The sequence below is a fragment of the Eleutherodactylus coqui genome, chromosome 5 (assembly GCF_035609145.1).
Source record: "Eleutherodactylus coqui strain aEleCoq1 chromosome 5, aEleCoq1.hap1, whole genome shotgun sequence".
NCBI classification, from domain to species: domain Eukaryota; kingdom Metazoa; phylum Chordata; class Amphibia; order Anura; family Eleutherodactylidae; genus Eleutherodactylus; species Eleutherodactylus coqui.
In genome coordinates, this window is record NC_089841.1 from 266307902 (window position 1) to 266330117 (window position 22216).

A 22216-nucleotide genomic window follows, 5' to 3' on the forward strand; every position below is an offset into this window, starting at 1 on the left:
GATCAAGCACATGCAGAACCCATAATTTCTCTCCGGTCATGCATGACCTGCCTAATGTTATACCGCTAATTTATCACGTGACCGGGGACCGCTCAACGAGGCCACCGGTCCCTGCTCCAAGCACTCAGCGACCAACGGTCGCTGGGAGCAAGGAGATTTAAAATTTCCTGGGCTCCGCGGCAGCCGGAAGGGTCCATGGAGGATAATCGCATCTGGATTCAAATGCGGAAGACTCCGAGAAGATGTTTCATCTCCTCTCACCGATCGCATCGGTGAGGGGAGATGAAACTTCCACTTTTTTAAGAACTTTTATGTGATCGCCATTATGCATTGGATAACGGCGATCACCTGACCAGTAACTGCATACCGCAGCTCCCCGTGACATCTCGCTACCTTTGGTAGCCAGCAGCAGGGAGATTTTAAATTTCTGGGGCAATATTTCACTTTTGCGCATGCGTCCGCCATCATGCTGACGGGCGCATGCGCCGAAGCTGGGGTAAGGTCCGCGGATCAACATCCCACCAGGGAGCAAATCCGGGATCTTGGGTATGTAATTTCATCCCCCCTTACGGATACGATCCATAAGGGGAGATGAAACTTTAACTTTTTAAACTTTTTTTAACTTAAAATTTTTTTTTTTTTTACTTTTTAACTTTATATGATCACCGTTATCTGATGGATAACGGTGATCATATGACTGGAAACCGCATACAGCGGTCCCCAGTCATATCTCCCTGCACTCGGCTATCTGTGACAGCCGGGTGCAGGGAGATTTTGAATTTGCCGGGCTCGCCAGCCTTCTGCACATGCGCGGCACATCGGCGCATGCGCAGAAGCCAGCGGAGGGTCCCGACAGCGGCCGAAGGACATGGAGGAAGGGGGTGAGTATTTTCACCTTCCCTCATGGATCCGATCCATGAGGAGAGGTGAAGCTTTTCTTTTTTTACACTTTTCTTTACTTTTCCGCGATCGCCGTTATCCATTGGCTAGCGGCTAGCGCGGTCCCCGCTCACATCTCCTGCCTCCCGACTACCTACAGGAGCCGGGAGCCAGGAGATTTCAAACTTCCTGGGCCGCCAGGCCTTCTGCGCATGCGGCTGACGTAGTGCCGCCTGGCGCGCATGTGCAGAACGCCGGCTTCGGGGTCCGGAGGACCAGGAGAGCGGGGAGCAGTGCGGAGGACACGGGTGGGTAATTTCAGCTGCCCTGATGAATCCGATCCATCAGGGCAGCTGAATCTTTAACTATTTTTGCACTTTTTGCAACTTTTATGCGATCGGCGCTATCCATTGGATTGCGCATCACATTGCCGAGGGGGGGGGGGTCCCAGCAGCCTGGGATGACAGCTCCATGCTGTCGGCTACCTGCGGGCACCGACAGCATGGAGCAGTCACGTCCAGAGCCTGAGGGGCTTTATTCTCTGCAGGACACATGTTTTTACGTCCTCAGAGAATAAAGCCCACTTCGGGAGGACGTAAAAACACTATGGGCTGGTCGTTAAGGGGTTAAAATGGTTGTCCATATAGAGGAGTTTAGAGGACAGGGCATATGCCCTGATTACCCTGCTCACTCTCCGAGGGGCAGCACTTTCCTCCTTCAGTCCCTAAATGGCTGATATCCTACTGGAGCTGCTGTGGCATCTGGCTTCCAAACTAGGTACCCAGCACTGTCACAGTCTCTCTTCTTTACATGCCCTCACTTATCACAGGGGCCTCACTATTAGCCTGTACCCTCCATGCCGCTTCTCCATGGTGGCAGGAAAGGTACCTTTTTTTAAAATGATTCATTCTACAAGTGACTGATAGAGAACATCATGTATCAAATGTGAGAACATAGGCTGTGATCGACTAGGAATGCTGCCGTCCCAGAGGAAGGTGCAGAGCCCTCGACTCATGGCTTTTAATGTTGGTATTAGTATTTACTGTCTGTTCAGGGGAATTCTTCCCTAATGTGCTGACCCGACATGCAGTATGGACGGCTCTTTCACAGGAGCTGTGGGCGCCTTTTGCGATCAGATTGCTGCAAAAAGATGGAACAAACAATGAAGTATCTTCTTTTTGTTACACAAGTATTGCACACAGGATGTTCACACATTTTCAGCAGAGGAAGGATGCTGTCGGCTGTTCCACATGTATCCGCTGCTGTATATTGTCACTTCAGTATCCTCAGGATTGAGGAGAGTCGTTAGTTGTCATATATATAGATGATTTCTAAAGCATTTGGTACTGTGCCACATAAAAGGTTGGTATACAAAATGAGACTGTGTGTAAGTGGGAAAGTAACTGGTCAGTGGGGTACCACAGGGGGTTGTATTGGAGGGGCCACCATTACTAGTAGGGTACCACAGGGGGTTGTATTGGAGGGGCCACCATTACTAGTAGGGTACCACAGGGGGTTGTATTAGAGGAGCCACTGTTACTAGTAGGGTACCACAGGGGATTGCATCGGGGGGCTCTAATACTTATGTATGGATTTATCAGGGGACAGTACAGAAATCTCTGTATATTATATCAGGGGGTCAATACACAGATCTCTTCCATCATCTATTTATACCCAGGCCTGTAACAAGGGGGCGCTCTAATAACTATGTATAGCTATATCAGGGGTCAGTACAGAGATCTCTCCCATCATCTATTATACCCAGGACTGTAACAAGGGGGCGCTCTAATAACTATGTATAGATATATCAGGGGTCAGTACAGAGATCTCTCCCATCATCTATTTATACCCAGGACTGTAATAAGGGGGTGCTCTAATAACTATGTATAATATAATATATTAGTAATCAATACAAGGATCTCTCTCATCATCTATTATACCCAGGACTGTAACAAGGAGGTGCTCTAATAACTATGTATAGATATATCAGGGGTCAGTACAGAGATCTCTTCCATCATCTATTTATACCCAGGACTGTGACAAGGAGACGCTCTAAAAACTATGTATAGATATATCAGGGGTCAATACAGAGATCTCTCCATCATCTATTATATCCAGGACTGTAACAAGGGGGCGCTCTAATAACTATGTATAGATATATCAGGGGGTCAGTACAGAGATCTCTCCCATCATCTATTTATACCCAGGACTGTGACAAGGAGACGCTCTAAAAACTATGTATAGATATATCAGGGGTCAATACAGAGATCTCTCCATCATCTATTATATCCAGGACTGTAACAAGGGGGCGCTCTAATAACTATGTATAGATATATCAGGGGGCAATACAGAGATCTCTCCATCATCTATTATATCCAGGACTGTAACAAGGGGGCGCTCTAATAACTATGTATAATATATCGGGGGTCTCCCATCATCTATTATACCCAGGCCTGTAACAAGGGGGCGTTTTAATAACTATGTATAGCTATATTAGAGGTCAGTACAGAGATCTCTCCCATCATCTATTATATCCAGGACTGTAACAAGGGGGCGCTCTAATAATAATGGTATGTATAGCTATATCAGGAGACAATATAGAGATCTTTATGATCAGTAGAGATCTGACTGCTGGTACCGCCACAATGTCAATTACGGTGCCAGAGATTTCTGAGCACTTGTATTTAGCAGATTCCGGTTCTCCAGTTGAAGTGAATGGAGCAGCAGCATGAACAACCTCTGGGGAACCTTCAGAACCCCCATTCTCGGAATCCCCTATTTTGTGGATAGGAGTCAACTTTTCAGCTTGGCACAGAAAATGCTTTTTTTTAATAAGGAAGGGGTCAGTGAGTCACGTATCCCCAGGCCAGCATAACTGTAAGCCACTGTATGTGATGCAAACACTTCATTTTAAAATATTTAGCAAAATCAATAATTTTTTTAGTGCCCATTAGTTCCAGGGTGCAGAACATGTGCGATACATAAGATGGACACAAGTTTGTAGAGAAAGCGCCACCATTAGTTGCTTCAGTTGCATCTATGCCAACATCTCCAGCCTTGGCTGCACATCCTGACCACCTCACCGCGCAACACACCCATCACCTGTGTAACCCTGGTTGGGATAAGGGAGGGTGTAGGACTAATAATCCTCCCCAACAGGCTCTGGCACTACCCGTATGGGACACGGAGACCTGGCACCTCCACTGAGTGGAAGAATGGGTGTATGAATGAGTTATTCTCGGTGCCTCCACTCAGGATGGAGCCGCTGATATAACAAGGATCTCTTCCTGAGAAATACCCTGCATTAGCATGAACGGGCAACCGATCCTATATTCACATCATCACCATCAATAATTATACTGAGGGAACAATAACGATCATCACAGCAACTTTATAGTCATAATTTGGGATGGCACAGATAATACATTACATTGAATATAACAGTAGTCAATATTTAGGCTAGCCATCCCAATTAACTGTAGCTATATACCTGTAATTTGGGATGGCTAGCCTAAATATTGACTACTGTACTATTCAATGTAATGTATATCTGTGCCATCCCAAATTATTATATATATATATATATATATATATATATATATATATATATATATATATATACATATACACATACATATACATACATACACTAAACTAGCTGATATACCCGGCTTCGCCCAAGTTAATTTGGTACTGGTGTTTATCTGGTGTTAACAGGGAAAATCTTATGAAGTCGTGGTTACTTTAGAGATACCGGGAAAAACATATGTTCACCATTTTGCATAGTTCTCTGCGTTACCCAGAAAACACCACGGGAGGTAACCATGCGACGTTTCCTTTATATAAAATGACATCAGGAAGTGAGAGAATTAGATTACGTACATAAAATTTGGACACAAATTCTTTTGCGCTAGAATTGAATAATCGAGTTGGGACCCATTAGCTTTTCCTATTTATGACAATCAATGCTTGTGCCAAATTTCATGTTTCTATGACATTGGGAAGTGAGAGATTTAGATTATGTACGTAAAATTTGGACGCTAATTCCTTTGCGCATAGAATTGAATAATGGAGTTGGGACCCATTAGCTTTTCCTATTTATGACATAATCAATGCTCGTGCCAAATTTCACGTTTCTATGATACCGGAAAGTGAGAAAATTACATTCCGCACGTAGAATTTGGACGCTAATTATTTTGCCCATAGAATTGAATAATTGAGTTGCGACCCATTAGCTTTTCCTATTTATGACATAAACAATGCTCGTGCCAAATTTCACGTTTCTATGACATTGAGAAGTGAGAGATTTGGATTATGTACGTTAAATTTTGACGCTAATTCTTTTGCGCTAGAATTGAATAATCGAGTTGGGACCCATTAGCTTTTCCTATTTATGACATAATCAATGCTCGTGCCAAATTTCCCGTTTCTATGACACCGGAAAGAGAGAAAATTACATTCTGTATGTAAAATTTTGACGCCAATTCTTTTGCACATAGAATTGAATAATGGAGTTGGGACCCAATTATTTTTCCTATTTTGGAGATAATGTATGCTTCTGCCAAATTTTATGTTTCTACGACATCGGGAAGTTGGAGAACTTTTGGCGAGTCAGTCAGTGAGTCAGTCGTGAGTCAGTGAGTCAGTCGTGAGTCAGTGAGTCAGTCGTGAGTCAGTGAGTCAGTCGTGAGTCAGTGAGTGAGTCAGTGAGTGAGTGAGTCAGTGAGTCAGTGAGTCAGTGAGTGAGTCAGTGAGTCAGTGAGTCAGTGAGTGAGGGAGTCAGTGAGTGAGTTAGTGAGTGAGTCAGTGAGTGAGTGAGTGAGGGCTTTCAGCTTTATATATATAGATATGTGTCTGCAGAGAGTCCCATGCACAATACCTCAGAAGTAAGATGGATGCCGGGGCCCCTGTAGCCAGTGGCAGATGTAGGGTTCCTCAGGAATAACAGGATAATCCACTGCAGGTCAGGAGACCAGTGAGGATGATGATGACTAGACGTTTCTTCAGCCGACAATCACCCAACAGGAAGGCAGATGAGGATAGCAAGCCTAACTACACTCCACTAGGTCCTTAACTCTATCTAGTCTACCAATGTGGCTGGACCACTACTCTCCCTGTGGACCAGCGGTCACCTGATTTCCTGTTATCCCTATTTTAGATACCGGTCCCTGTCTAATATACTATCTGAAACACTGATCACACTGTGGTAAGATATAACCACGTATGAACGACCAGAACTGCTTCAGACTTAGTGGTTACCAATGTGTCATATTAGTGACCAACCAAACATAAAAGTACTAATCAGCACTAATCAGCAACAGAGTTGGGATCACTAGCTCTGCACAAAGAATGGAAAGCAAAGTATCTGTATCTCTACTCTAGTCTACACATAGCACCACATATATACATATAGGGTACGGATAACTATTACTTATTTGGTCAGCTGCTAGTATGAAGCAGCGGTATTATTGTATCTCAATGCCCCTGGAAGCTGAGAGATTTAGATTATGTACGTAAAATTTGGACGCTAATTCCTTTGCGCATAGAATTGAATAATGGAGTTGGGACCCATTAGCTTTTCCTATTTATGACATAATCAATGCTCGTGCCAAATTTCACGTTTCTATGATACCGGAAAGTGAGAAAATTACATTCCGCACGTAGAATTTGGACGCTAATTATTTTGCCCATAGAATTGAATAATTGAGTTGCGACCCATTAGCTTTTCCTATTTATGACATAAACAATGCTCGTGCCAAATTTCACGTTTCTATGACATTGAGAAGTGAGAGATTTGGATTATGTACGTTAAATTTTGACGCTAATTCTTTTGCGCTAGAATTGAATAATCGAGTTGGGACCCATTAGCTTTTCCTATTTATGACATAATCAATGCTCGTGCCAAATTTCCCGTTTCTATGACACCGGAAAGAGAGAAAATTACATTCTGTATGTAAAATTTTGACGCCAATTCTTTTGCACATAGAATTGAATAATGGAGTTGGGACCCAATTATTTTTCCTATTTTGGAGATAATGTATGCTTCTGCCAAATTTTATGTTTCTACGACATCGGGAAGTTGGAGAACTTTTGGCGAGTCAGTCAGTGAGTCAGTCGTGAGTCAGTGAGTCAGTCGTGAGTCAGTGAGTCAGTCGTGAGTCAGTGAGTCAGTCGTGAGTCAGTGAGTGAGTCAGTGAGTGAGTGAGTCAGTGAGTCAGTGAGTCAGTGAGTGAGTCAGTGAGTCAGTGAGTCAGTGAGTGAGGGAGTCAGTGAGTGAGTTAGTGAGTGAGTCAGTGAGTGAGTGAGTGAGGGCTTTCAGCTTTATATATATAGATATGTGTCTGCAGAGAGTCCCATGCACAATACCTCAGAAGTAAGATGGATGCCGGGGCCCCTGTAGCCAGTGGCAGATGTAGGGTTCCTCAGGAATAACAGGATAATCCACTGCAGGTCAGGAGACCAGTGAGGATGATGATGACTAGACGTTTCTTCAGCCGACAATCACCCAACAGGAAGGCAGATGAGGATAGCAAGCCTAACTACACTCCACTAGGTCCTTAACTCTATCTAGTCTACCAATGTGGCTGGACCACTACTCTCCCTGTGGACCAGCGGTCACCTGATTTCCTGTTATCCCTATTTTAGATACCGGTCCCTGTCTAATATACTATCTGAAACACTGATCACACTGTGGTAAGATATAACCACGTATGAACGACCAGAACTGCTTCAGACTTAGTGGTTACCAATGTGTCATATTAGTGACCAACCAAACATAAAAGTACTAATCAGCACTAATCAGCAACAGAGTTGGGATCACTAGCTCTGCACAAAGAATGGAAAGCAAAGTATCTGTATCTCTACTCTAGTCTACACATAGCACCACATATATACATATAGGGTACGGATAACTATTACTTATTTGGTCAGCTGCTAGTATGAAGCAGCGGTATTATTGTATCTCAATGCCCCTGGAAGCTAGGGGTTTGACAGGGCTTTCATGAAGGAATACCCCTGTCACACCCCTAGCAGCCGATAGGTTGCAAGATACTTCGGCTAGGTAACATACTGAGAGCTGCCAGCAGACTGTGGAGGGCGACCGGCCTCCGCAACCTAGCACAGAGGACGACAGGGACCCGGACCAGGAACTCTAGCAGGAAAGTAGGCCGAGCAGCTCTGCAGCCGTTTCATCTACTGTGGCGGCGCCCTCCCGACGGCAGTGCCGGCGCATTTCCGCTGACAGTGACCGGTTTGTCCCATTCCACCTGCGGCGGTGTAATTCAGTAACCCCACTGCTCACTGCTTAATAACTGACGGTCTCGGATGCTTTTACTATTCCTGGGCCTCTCCTTTCTGTCATTGGCAAGTGCAGCGGTGTAATTCTGTAGCCTCCTGCCCTGCAATCCACGCCACCGGAACATCACCTGTACCGCCGGGTCGCCTCACTGATGTTTCCCCGCATGACAGTCTCCGCTGCAGCGCTGTCCTACGTCGATTCTGGTCCCTCCGCTTTCCCCCGCTGTCACTCAACCTGCTTTTGTGGCCCCAACTGCAGCTCACACAGACCAACAGGACAGTGCAGCAATCAGCAGGTGTGGGTGTTACTAGCGTGTAAAACAGCAGCCAATCAGCGGGTCTTGGCGTTAACAGCTTGTCAAACTGCCTACACCTACCGTACCGCTATACTTCCAGTGGCGTCAAGATACAAGAATACCTGAATCAGCTCTCTGGCCTGTAGGAGAATATCTGCCCAACTGAAAGGGGCCGCTGCCCTCAGACAGCCCATGTGCTGCAGACCCCCTCTGCTGGAGACCAACCCCCCTCTCCTTTTATATCAATCTCTGGGGTCTTCTTACAAATGTCCAGGGGTTCAGGAGACCCAGTCATCCACATCAGGGGGATGATGGGCAAGTCCATTCTAACACAGAATAGACACATTTCTAAACCTGAAAAACAGCGGTTACCCTCCATCTGCCACCCTCCATGTTCTGAGGAGAGGATGAGGGACCTGGGAGCACAGTGGTGCGCTGAGCGGCGGAGGAAGATGGAGGAGACACTGCAGTCACTTTGCAGAAAGTGGGCGTCCAAACAAAGAGACAGAAGCTCTCAGCTGATTGCTGCGCCCTTGCGGTTGTTGTAGACTCATAGGGTCCGGGCTCATAGTAAGTGTATAAGTCCGCATAGCGCTAGCCCCAGCTCCCCCAGAGCTGAAGGGGGGTGCTCAGTGGAGAACTTCTGCCCCTTGTTTCAGGGACTGATGGGGGTCTCAGCATCTAGACCCTGCAGGTCAAAACATTGAACTTGTCACTATGATATGTTAGACGGTTTTGGAAGGGACAATTATAGTTAAATACATGCTGGTTAGCAGAACTTCCCTTTTTACAAATATCGGTGGCCACGTATTAAACCTAAAAGACTTAACAACAAATTGTGATTAAAATCAAGAATTATCCATAGTTTTTATATGTATGTATCTATATATATAAAGCTGAAAGCCCTCACTGACTCACTGACTGACTGACTGACTGACTGACTGACTGACTCGCCAAAAGTTCTCCAACATCCAGATGCCGTAGAAACATGAAATTTGGCGCGAGCATAGATTATCTCCAAAATAGGAAAAGCTAATGGGTCCCAACTCGATTATTCAATTCTATGCGCTAAAGAATTGGCGTCAAAATTTTACGTACATAATCTAAATCTCTCACTTCCCAATGTCATAGAAACGTGAAATTTGGCAGGAGCATTGATTATGTCATAAATAGGAAAAGTGAATGGGTCCCAACTCGATTATTCAATTCTATGCGCAAAAGAATTAGAGTCCAAATTTTACGTGCGGAATGTAATTTTCTCACTTTCCGTTGTCATAGAAACGTGAAATTTGGCACGAGCATTGATTATGTCATAAATAGGAAAAGCTAATGGGTCCCAACTCGATTATTCAATTGTAGCGCAAAAGAATTGGCGTCGAAATTTTACGTGCGGAATGTGATTTCTTCACTTTCCGGTGTCATAGAAACAGGAAATTTGGCACAAGCATTGATTATGTCATAAATAGGAAAAGTGAATGGGTCCCAACTCCATTATTCAATTCTATGCGCAAAAGAATTAGCGTCAAAATTTTACGTGCGGAATGTAATTTTTTCACTTTCCGGTGTCATAGAAACAGGATATTTGGCACGAGCATTGATTGTGTCATAAATATGAAAAGTTAATAGGTCCCAACTCGATTATTCAATTCTAAGCGCAAAAGAATTAGTGTCCAAATTTTATGTACGGAATCTAATTCTCTCACTTCCTGATGTCATTTTATATAAAGGAAACGTCGCATGGTTGCCTCCACGTGGTGTTTCCTGGGTAACGCAGAGAACTATGCAAAATGGTGAACATATGTTTTTCCTCAGTATCTCTAAAGTAACCACGACTTCATAAGATTTTCCGTGTGAACACCAGATAAACACCAGTACCAAATTAACTCGGGCGAAGTCGGGTATATCAGCTAGTGTATATATATAACTATAGGGGCATTTCTGCTACAGAGCCTGCATGAAGCTGCCCTGTCAGTGAATGGAAGCAGGACGGGGGGAGGAGGAGAATAACAGTCATATCAATGCACACTACTAGGACCAGCAACAGACGGAGGGCGATCAGCGCATGCACAAGCACCGGACAACATGTTCATGTAACAAGGACAAGGGCCCCAATATGGTGGAGCACATGCTTTTTCTACAAATACCATGTCTTTGACATTAATAAACTTGACCCCTTTACAGGATGCAGCAGGGTTTAAGTAAGGAGAAAAGAAAAGAATTTTCATGTCTTTTACAATTGGTTTAAATCATGAAAATCTAATAATTTATCATCAGCTGGAACAATACACTTACTGTATCCGGAATATACTAGAACAAGTAACCACCTGTATGTCTCTGCTTAGAAATACCCAGACAACTTCCCGCTTCAGGGTCCGCTTATAGTCACTCTGGATAAGAGGAAGTAGGTTGTTCTGTAGCTGCGGAACTTCTATAAGAACACAATGATTCGGAAACAGGGCGGCAGGGGGCTTTGGCATGGATGTGGTCTGCTCATTGGTGCTACTCAGGCCTATTTCAAACACGGTCCATCTTGTGGGCTTTTCTCATGCCGCGGAACTGAGAGTCTGCAGAGAAGAGTTTAGGCAAAGAGGTAACATGAACAACTGGTCAAAGAAAGGACTGAGAGAAGGATGTCAAGAAGCATTCTACTGAGGGGGAGGTGCACAGTCAGGGAAACTGCAGCCGAGCGCAACTCCAACTGAAGCGCCAGAATGCACAACTCATTGTTTCTGTTGAAGACAAACAGATAAGTGAGACTCTAGCGGGCAAAAAAAGCAAAAGTTGGATAGCTGAGCAGCAGAAAAGCATCACCTGGGCAGATGGAACAGAAATCTGGATCCATCATCCTGATAAAAGGGCCAGGATTTGGCGCAAGCAGCCTGAACCGATGACCCCTTCCTGTCATCTGTGCAGATGATGTCACTTCCTATATCTTACTTGCAGCAATTGCAAGAAGCTTGCAGTCCGTAGGGGCCGAGATTCCTGCAGAATGAGTCCAGCACCTAGAGGAATTGTTATGTCTGTGCTGAGCGCCACGTTCAGATCAGATGTAAGGCAGTGGTCACATGCATCAAATGTACACCATTAGATAACATGTAGAACACTATAACCACCAGCAAACACAACAAAGGGGGGTGAAATCTATCCCTACTCGCTTCATATAGGGAAAACCCCAGCCTACAGCAAGGCAATTGTTCGGATAAGAACAGCCCCACGTCCAGAGCCCGGTTCCTAGAGACAACGTGATTGAACCAGACCAAACTTCACCAACATCTGAAGAATAATGGGCGCTCTACAAGAGCAGGGGCTGGAATATAGAAACTTCCATTACTGTTGATTGGCTGACCAGCCGAAACATAAAACATTTAAGGAATGTTCAACATATGACTTCCAAGGAACCTGACAGGATGCCTGTGCCAAAAAGTGTCATCATGTGTCTTTGACATTGTGACGCCAGTCCGTTTCCATTATGTCACAACAATGTCGCGGACAGAGAGATATTAAAGGAACCTATGCCATGAAAAATTCCTGTAGTTCTGTAGTGCAAAAACCCAAAGGAGGTTCAATGCCCTACTAAATGGGAACCTCTAACAATGGGCTTAGTGTTGTGGTAATGCAGTATACCAGATGGCCTTTAGGGGACACAGGCAGACTGAGAATAATTATCTGTGACAGCTGTATGGGTGTGGTTGGAGGAGTTAAAACCTTCAGCCACACTGCTGCTGAGTCAGCTGCCAGGGCTGCAAGCCTAAGGCCTCATGGCCATGGGGAAAAGAAGAATTTAAATCCGCAGCGGATCACCCACACGCGGATCCGTACCCCATACGGATGCATTGACCACCCGCGGGTAGATAAATACCCGCGGATGGTCAATAAAAGTGAATTAAAAAAATCCTGGAGCATGAAAAAAAATGGACATGCTCCATTTAGGTGCGGGTCTCCCGCGGGGACGGCTCCCGCAGGCTTCTATTGAAGCCTATGGAAGCCGTCCGAATCCGCAGGAGACCCGCGCCTGAATTAAACTCACCTGCTCCGGGCGATGCAGATCTTCCTTCTTTCGTGGCAGGATCTTCTTTCTTCGGCCCGGCGGATGTGCCCGGCGCATGCACGCAGCCGGCGTTGCGAGCACATCCGCCGGGCCAAAGAAAGAAGATCCGTCCACGAAGAAGAGAAGACCTGCACGGTCCGCTGCGGGTAAGTTATTCTTATTTTCAGTGCTCATGTCCGCGTGGCAGGAGGGACCCGCTACCGATTCTCCATAGAGAATCCGTAGCAGGCCTGATTTTCCTCGTGGACATGATGCCTAAGACTGCCTGTCCACGAGTGTTGCAAAGTCCTGGGGTGGATCACCACTGCGGGAGCCGCCATCCGGGAGCAGGAGCCAGCAGACTGACATGCTGCGATTTGCCGTCCGCGAGCGGACAATCGCTATTATTCTCCACTCATGGACAGGGGGGCTGCACTTTCCATAGCAATGCTATGGAGCAATGCTATGGAGCATTTGGGTGCTCGCTCATCTCTAGTGCAGACCAAACTGTGTCAGTGATGAGTCTGACAGGGAAGGACGCCCCCTAGAGACCCTGGTTGGGTACAGTGACAAGGACACTGTGGGTTGTAAACCCAGAAGGAGAGTGAAGAAGGTCTTAGGACTTCACACCCCGAGGGGTAAATGAACTGTGTTGAAATGAGAAGGCTAATGCAATGGCACTAGCCGATGTAGTGAGGGACGCATCATGACTAGTCAGTGGTCAGCTGACCAGGTTTTGTTTTGTGTTCCGGTGTATGTGCAGCTTGGAAATACTGTGATCCTTTGCTGTGTCCATTAAAGCTGGTAGACACCAGAGATTTGAAGAAGTCCGGTTGACTTTGTGAGAGTGGCGCAATCAATCTTAGCTGAAGAAGATGGCGATCCTACTTGGTGACTAATCCCCAAGTTGTCACATGGGGTGGAGGATGATATGCTAAAAGCTGCAGCCACAAAGAGAGTGTCGTGATTGCAGTTAAAGAGCCAAGAGGGCTGAAGAGAAAACTGCAGGAAAAGTGAGTGCTGCTGCAAGCTGCAAGATACAAAGGGCCAACTCCCAAAATGAAGAAGACTGTCTCTGTTACTCGGTTATAAGACCAGTGAACGTTTGCTATGGTGGAGCATGATGTGATGGGCAATGAAAATGAGAACGGGAACCTCAGAAATGTAGCCAAAGATGAAGCCGTTTGCAGATTATGTCTTGAAACGCAAGCTGCTCAATGTGAACATTATACAACCCCCATTGCAAATTCGGTTTATTTGCCAAATGTACACATTTTCAGCTGTTTACAAAAGAAAAATTAAGAACAGCAAGAAAAATTTAAGGCCTACAGAACTGCCCAATAGTAAATTTACGTAGGGCGGTCCCGAACAGCGTATTTAGCGGGCTTGGGAGCCAGGTCTGCTCCATACCCAGTGGCTGTCGCTTTTTTTTTTACAGCTGCCAGTAACTGCCATGATCAAAGGAAGCTGTGATTGTAGCAGTTAACCAGTCAACGTTGACTGCATACCAAAACAGCCATCTTGCCCTTTACATAGCTTTGTGTGGCGCAGAGTGCTGAGGCAGCAGAAATGCAGTCCTAAGCTTTTGCTCACAACCTGAAGGTTGCGATTCCAACATGGCTCAATCTCCGCATGGTGCAGGTAGCCGGCTTAAAGTTGACTCAGCCTTCTATCCTTCTGTAGTCGTTAAAATGAGTATCCAGCTTGGTCGGAGATAATAAATAAATTACTTGAAAGCTCTGCGGAATAAGTTGGCGCTATAAAATAACAGAATTTTTTTTTACACACTGCAGACTTCCAACTCCAGGAGGAAGCAAAACAGCCCAGAGCATCCCGAGCTGCCGCCATGCCTCACTGGGTTCAGACATACCGCTGACCCAGAGGCCCCCAAATTTTCAATTTTGCTTTATCGCTCCAATAAAGAGTCCCCAGACTTCTGTGGTTGTTTATAGACTTCTGTGGTTTGGAGCATATTGGATTGTGCTCTTCTGCAACAGTCACATTTCAGCAGCAGAAGTCTGGATGCTCTCAGGTAAGAACAGTGAGGAGAGGAGGATGGGCTGCTGGGTTGGGCAGTAGGTGGGTAAATGACTAGCCGGACTAATTCTGATAATCAGTTCCAGGATCCTACACTCCCCACCGATGCAGAACACTCACCCTACCACACTTAGTACACAGCTTCAGGATACCGAACTCCCTGCTGACAACCGGCTGCAGAATGCTCAAAACTCCACTCAATGCACAGCCGGGCTGCTTCTAAAGAAGTTAGCTAACAAAGTAGAGATCCAAAACAGCTGCCATACGGTGACCAAATAAGGATGTTTCACACACTTGATTCGCAGTTCTGTAATGAACAGTTGTAACGGGCTTAGCAAGCAGTAATAATTATAATAAAACTGTGCAAAACAATCTTTGTTACAGATAAGCAGATAGGCGGCTCATAGTAACTTTAGTGCACTGAATCTAAATAGGATGTCCATTTTTTTCTGCCACGTAAGGTTTTCCAGTTTTGGGAAATAATGTAATCTAATTGCGGTTGTACTTTTTATTTCTTGGACATATGCCATACAATGAATCCAGTAGGTTTGTCATAAACTATTTCGCCCTCACTGTTACACACCGCACACTGACCGAACACTATAAGGGTAGGTTTATGTAACATGTAGGGTATGTTTCCATGTGGTGGAGATGCTGCAGATCATCCACCAGTAAATTGTAATTAATGCACTGTGTTTTTACAGGTCATCGGTTAGAGATTTAATAACAATATGGCAGAGCGGTGCGGATGTCTGAACAACCCAGACAATTTCTGCTATGTCTGCGGAGAGTTCACAACAAAGACACAGTAGGGGAACATAACATCTTTGGTAAAGTGGGCCTATCACAAGTGTTTTGGAGTAAAGCTTGGTGACCCAAATAAGATGTAGCACCGCACATCATCTGTGTGTCATGTAACGCTCATCTCACACAAGGGCTGAACGCCGTTTGCCATTCCTCTGATATGGCGAGAACAGAGAGACCACCATACTGACTGTTACTTCTGCATGACAAATACCAAAGGCTTCTCCAGTAAACAGAAAGATAAAATTCTGTATCCAGATATACCTTCTGCAATAAAACCTGTGCAACATTTGCTAGATTACCTATTCCTCATCCAATGGAAGGATTGTTATTGGCCTGTAGCTGGGCAGCATCACTGGGACTGCTATAGTGTGGTCACTATTACTACTGGGGACAATATAAGGGACACTGTTACTACTGGGGCCACTATAGGGGACATTGTTACTACTGGGGCCACTAAAGGGGGCACTAACTACTGAGGCCACTATGGGGGTCATATTACTACTTGGGACACTGTTACTACTGGGGCCATGATAGGGTTACTATTACTACTGAGATCACTATGGGATGGGGGGGGGGGGAGGGTCACTATATGGGTTCATTCCCATGGACATAAGCGCTTTCAGTCATGCAAATGTGATATATATTTGGATGACCAAAAATTGCTTACGCCCGTGTTTTACGCCCGCTCTAGTGTGTTTTTAAGTGCAAAAATACGCTGCATATTTGCGCATGCAAAAAAGAACGTACACATGCTATTGAAATAGTGTGCAAATAAGCAGGTTTCCTGCGTACTCACTGTGTATTTGTGCTGTCCATTCATCTCAATGGCTTATTATTGCAGCGCCCCAATAAGGTCATGCTGTGTATTTCTTCACGCGATTGTACCTCATGCAAAAAAATCCGCTCATGTGACCGAACCCTCTGAAATCAATGTTTTTTATTCACTGCGTATTCCGCACACAAGACATCTCAGTCATTAAAGACCATTACAAAGCGAAGTACAATCCGATATGATGGGTGACTCTTCTGGTTCTTACAGAAAAAGTTATGTTTCTTACAGGAGGAAGTCAAGATCCAAGCGCCATTGTCCACCAAAAACAGTAGTATTACGGCGCGTCCAAACTGTTATCATCCTAAGTAAAGGAAACGGTTTGTAACTAGACAGTGAGACGTGCGGCCAGCGCCCAGTGCTACCAGTCGGATCCGCAGGTTTTAATTATACAGAAACATATCTGTTTCTTTCTGCTATGAACATCTTTATAAGATGTGTAATCTTTCAGAGCGTCCACCTAATGTGTATCCATTCTTATTGGGTGGCCTTCACAATAGCTGCAATCACTCCACCACCTATGTGGATCCTGGTGGTTGGACTAAGCTACTGGACATGTGTTTCTACCTGCACTGGACGTTCTGGTGGGGAATCAAGAACAGCAGGGGGCACCATAACAAGTATAGAGCAGTGATATCTAAATACAAGAGTGCTTTCAATATTTAATTATAGATATTCAATTATAGGGAAACCCCTTCGAATATATGTCATTATTGATAAAGTTGTAATAGAAAGGTGTTCATTCACTTCACTTTAGTACAATGGAAATGCATAACTTTTTGCAACAGATACACAGTCCTTTACGCATATATTTCATTGCAAAAAATGGGGTAGGTAACTTTGGGAAGGGATTTTCCAGCTCTCCAGAATAGCTGACCAATGGGGGCCTGCTGCCCAGGATACCAGATGATCGGCTGTTCGCCGGGCTGCTGTCACTGTATACAGAACAGAAAGCTTTGTGCACCGTGTAGTGGCCCGCCATGATATTGTAGGCACAACTCCAATTCATTTCAACAGGGACTGTGCCTGCAATACCGTGCTAGGCCACTGCACAATTTACAAAGCTATGTACTTCCTGCTCCATACATGGTGGCAGAGGCCTGGCAAATAGATGATCGTCATGGTTTCTGAGTGGCGGACTCCCATCCATCAGCTATGCCCAACCTCTACCTTCGACCTTGCTTTCACATGTTAGTTTTCAGTTAATAGTGAAAAACAATGTTTTTGTCTTCCAGGGAAAATGATGTGGACAGTGATGATGCTGATTACTGTTCTGTACACACCGGCTGTACACACCCAGACAAGCGGTCAGTGCGACACAGAAACTAATACTACACTCTTTTGGTCACAAGTCAGCAGTTGTTCGGACATTCAGTTAAGCGGTCAAGGAATCGATCGTATTGAGAGTAAGGGAAGTCGTTCTGACCAACTCACTAAACTGGATATCTCTTCCAATAAACTTACGGAGCTTCCTGAAGACTTTTTATCTTATGCCCCTCTCTTGCAAGAAATTCACCTAGAAGGCAACAATCTAAAACGCCTACCGAAAATGTTTCTCGAAAATTCAACTAATCTGCAAATTTTTCGAGCTGAAGGTAATCCACTTTCTGAAATTCCCCCAAGTATTTTCCATGGGAGTCTCGTTAACCTGACTGTGGAGTGCCAGTGCCAGCTGGTGAGCAACATAATGACGCGTTTTAATGGCAGCTTTTCTGCAATGTGCCAAACAGATTCAGAGTGGATCACTTTAGAGGCCTACCACCAACGCTGTGGGAAGGGATACTTGGCCCTATACATTGTCTTACCAATGTTAGTGATCGGTTTGATCATTGGAGGGGTGGCTCTGTATATTTGGAAATGGAAAAGAAGTTCGACGACTTTAGAAAACAAGAGTGCAGCAGACAAGTCACCCGCTCATGTACAATCACGTTACACATCGAGAAATAGCGAAGGAACCGCAACTTCTGCAAGCCCGGGCCAGAGACAAGATTATGAAAATGTTTTTGTGGGTCACCAGCGGACTACTGAAGCAAAACCTCATGGCTACTTAGAAGATGAGCCTGAGCTCGGCCGTCATGGGTAGGTTGGGTTTATTCTGTTTTTATATTAGATACGTGGTTGGCATGGTAGAAAAAAAGACATCAAATTCCGCCAAGAGATGGAAAGGGAAGTAGATGAAGGGATTGTTGGGGATAAAGTTCACAGCTTTGTTCTGCACCCCCTTCACCCCGATCCAAATGATGGTAATAAAAACCATAAGACAAACATTTCCTCTACTGACTCAAAGTAGAGATCGGACTGACTGACGATTCAAACAAGTAGTCTATAGTCTATACATTTTCATAAGTATTGATGGGGAGATTTGCGTAGGCGGCTTCACACAAATGGATGTGTATTTGCAGAATGAACCATGCTTTTTTGTCCATACATTGGCATGTTATACTTTTTGTCCCCCCAGGACATGTATATTTATATGCGGCATATAAAGTCGCACGGATTCAAATGACTGATCAGCTCCAGATGTGTTCTTTTTCCAGCGGAAATATGCAGTTTCACACATCTGCTTGCGTATTGCGCTCGTATTCGCGCGCTCCCCATTGACTTCTATGGGGACTTTTGGTGCGTAAATATACAGAAAAATAAAGCATGTTCTATATTTTTTTTGGCGTAAGTGAAATCCACTCAAAATACAGATATGTGAAAAAAAAAAAAAAACATTGAAATCTACCGATTCTATCCTCAGCATATTGCACACACAACTATGCCGCGTGAAGCCGGCCTTACACCAACCTTTTAAGCCTTGGTAAATAAATGTTACCACGAGGCACCCCTACCAAAAAGGGGGTGTGGTCAGCGTGTGGATGGGGGTGTGGCTTATGATTATGATTTTACCGCCGATATCCTGGGCACTCGGTGGCCTCTAGTGAGCACAACTGGTAACTGACACATCACCTGACCAGCGGCGCTGCACTCACTCGAGGCTGCCGCTGGCCCCGTGAAGAAAGTGCCGAGAGCACGAAGATGTCAGACGTGAAATCAGCCGCAGAAGCATAACGGATTGAGAGGCAAACTGCACGGATGATCAATATTTTGACTGTCATTTGTGAAATTTTCTGCTACATAACGCGAGTCCACACGGGGCTGATTGAAGGGTTAAACACCCTGATAACAATGGCCGTATAAGGGCAAAAAATTAAACCCGTGGTCTCTCTAGGGGTTCAGTGGTTTTGTCTTCACAGCCCTATATTCCCGCATGTAGTGCATACATTGTGCGGGGCAGATCTGGCGGCACCTGTCTTCTCACCTCTTTTTTCACAGTCCTGCGCTCTGGTGCAGAGTTTGAACTACCAGCGAAGATATTTTCCCTTGTTCAGGCGCAGGTACGCTCTGTACCGCCCAGCCTAGTTGCGCCCACGGCAGTGTGTTTTAGTCTTTACTGCGGGATATCTGCAACAGATCCGCAGTAGAAAGTCTGGCAGTGTAGGTTTTGACTGACCGCACGGCAAAAACCGCAACAGAAAGCCACGGATTTTGCTGCAGTTTTTAGAGGCAGGATTTGCACGTGTGAACATTCCACCATGTGAACATACCCTTACAGCTCTTTCCCACGAGCGTAGGCGTTTTTACGTGCTTAGCTCCACCCCCATCCCGCCCCTCCCATTGCAAACAGCTGGAGGGGAGGAGAAAAGAGGACAGAAGGGGGAGGCAGTTTAGCATTCACGCTGCTAAACTTACTCCCACCTTCCTTCTCCAGCTGATGTCATTGGCTCCCATAGGAGTCTATGCAGTGGCTGACATATTCTAGGCACAAAGATAGTTCCAGGACTATCTGTGCTGCCTGGCATAAAAGCGCCAGCACTGTATTTGCCAGCCGGGTGCTTTTACGCTGCGGGAATATGGCCATGTGATCTGATGCATTGGAATCCAATCAGATTGTAGCGTATATAGGGCGGCCGTGAAAAAGGCAACTGATATACGCTTGTGTGAATAAGCCCTTGGGGTTCTAATAATCAATTAATAAGTACCTGAGGCATAGAGGCGGCACTGAACTGATGACTTCTAGATTAATGCAGCTCGGATGGCAGACCTGGCGCATCTACTAACTGCTCTCTGCATTGGGCTGCACGCTCATTAACTCATACAGACTCGCTCCCAGTAATGCTGCTGGGCGCTGGGCAGCGGCCTAGCTGCAGCATGAGAGAGAATTAGAGAGGGAGCAGGAAGAGGCGGAGCTAATGACGATACTAGACGGCTCAAAGCTGCTCCATTAAGTAGGTCCCGATGCCTCCAGGCTGACAGCATGTCACATGATCATCACAGCCTGAAGGTGGGACTACTAAGTGCTGGACTAATGAGGGGGCTCGCTGGCTTAGACTTGACTCCCTATTGGCTCTCCTGTCCACAGTGACTCTTCTACAACTTAGAGCAGCAACAGCAGGAGCTGAACTGTAAGTGCCCACCCTCAGGCCTCTCCCATTGTGTGCCAGTACTCCCTTACTTCAAAGTAACACACAGTAGTAGTTGGGCAGGTTGGCCAATGTGGTTCTTATACCCAGGACCAGCCATATGTAGTTATGTTGTCACTGAAAGTGGCCGTCCCTGTGTATGATGAAGTGCAGTGGCCAGCCCACAGAGTGGTCGGCCCATTGTGCATTTTATCAGGGCAGTAAGCAGATAATCCACCCCTGTGGACCACATTCATATCCATCCTGGGCCGCGGGTTGGAGACTTCTCTTCTAGACCATTAATTAGTATAAGCTAAACAATAGAGAACCTAGTGGAAAAACTATTGTAATCTATAATAGTATAATTGTTCTAAATAAACAGCTTATTAAAGAGGACCTTTCATGTCTTCTGACCAGGGGAATGGTCTTGTATACCCTTACAGCCATGTTCTAACTGATTCCACCCATTCAGCTGCAATGGCTCCCATTACCTTCAGAGCTTGACCACACTCTACTGTCAAGTGGGTGGTTTTTACTGGCCATTGTTATTGGCTTAAGTGATATTTGATTGACATTAGGCAGTGGAGACTGTAATGCACAATGTTATCAAGGAGCAACTGAAACTTGATGGAAAAGAAGGAACTCAAGTATGAACAGAGCATTACCTTCTTTAGATATTATTGTGGATATTGTAAAAGGTTCTGAATAACAAAAGTTATTCTGATTCATGTCAAATACTGTAGATCAAGATGTCAGGACTCTTAGGTGGGCCCACACAAATGTGTTGGATTCTGTGAGTGGAAGACCTGCATATGATGGCAGAAGTGAATTGCGTACAGTTGTGCATGCGTACAGTCTTCTGCGCGGATGTCCATATATGGACATTGCATTGTCCACGCAGAAGAAAGATCGCAAGCAGTGAATGACATCAGAAAGTAGCCCAACCCCCTGGAAACCCCCTTCTATCACTCAGATGACTGGCCAGGCGACATTCCCTTGTGCTGTCAAGGTGAGCTGTTCTGGGAGCCTTCAGTACGGGATGCTGCTCTCTTGGCTTGAGTGGTTTATACAACTTTTCTTGAAAGTAGTATAAACCACTAGAAAAAAGAAAAAAAAAAATCACCTCTTCTTGTGAAAGAAGAGCCCGCAAGAACAAGCAAAGGTTGCAGGTAGTGTGGATGGGGTTGCCGCTCCCCTGACTGTCCTGCATTGTCTGCCGACAAATTCCTGCTTTATTCCATTTATCTGGTCTCCTAGCAACCTGCATACGAATCCGGGCCCATACGCAATATTAATTGCACGGACATCAATGGAGCTCATACACATGGAATCTGCGGTAAAATAAAACATGCTGTGATTTTTCTTCCGTCGCAAATCCGTAATTCCTACCCACCAGTGTGAGCGAACCTGAGAAACTTATTGCATTTCAATGCCGATGTATTACTACGTATCATACGCGTGGGTGGTGGTGGTGGTGGGGGGGGGGGGGAGGGGTGGTTTCAGAATTCAAAATTCAAATTCGTTCGTGTGAGACTGGTCTAAAGCCACATAACTAAGCAGACTGTTTTCATTTTGTTAGGGTGCTATTACACATGACGTC

General features: G+C 45.3%; 1 protein-coding gene across 2 annotated transcripts in view; it reads left to right on the plus strand.

Moving 5' to 3' along the window:
- The window catches only part of LRRC25 (leucine rich repeat containing 25), a 43683-nt gene that overhangs the window by 20023 nt on the left and 1444 nt on the right, over positions 1–22216 (plus strand). For both annotated transcript variants that reach the window (XM_066604635.1, XM_066604636.1), the window contains exon 2: positions 17407–18250. In XM_066604635.1, the coding sequence (XP_066460732.1) occupies positions 17407–18250 (844 nt within the window). The remainder of the gene's footprint in view (positions 1–17406; positions 18251–22216) is intronic.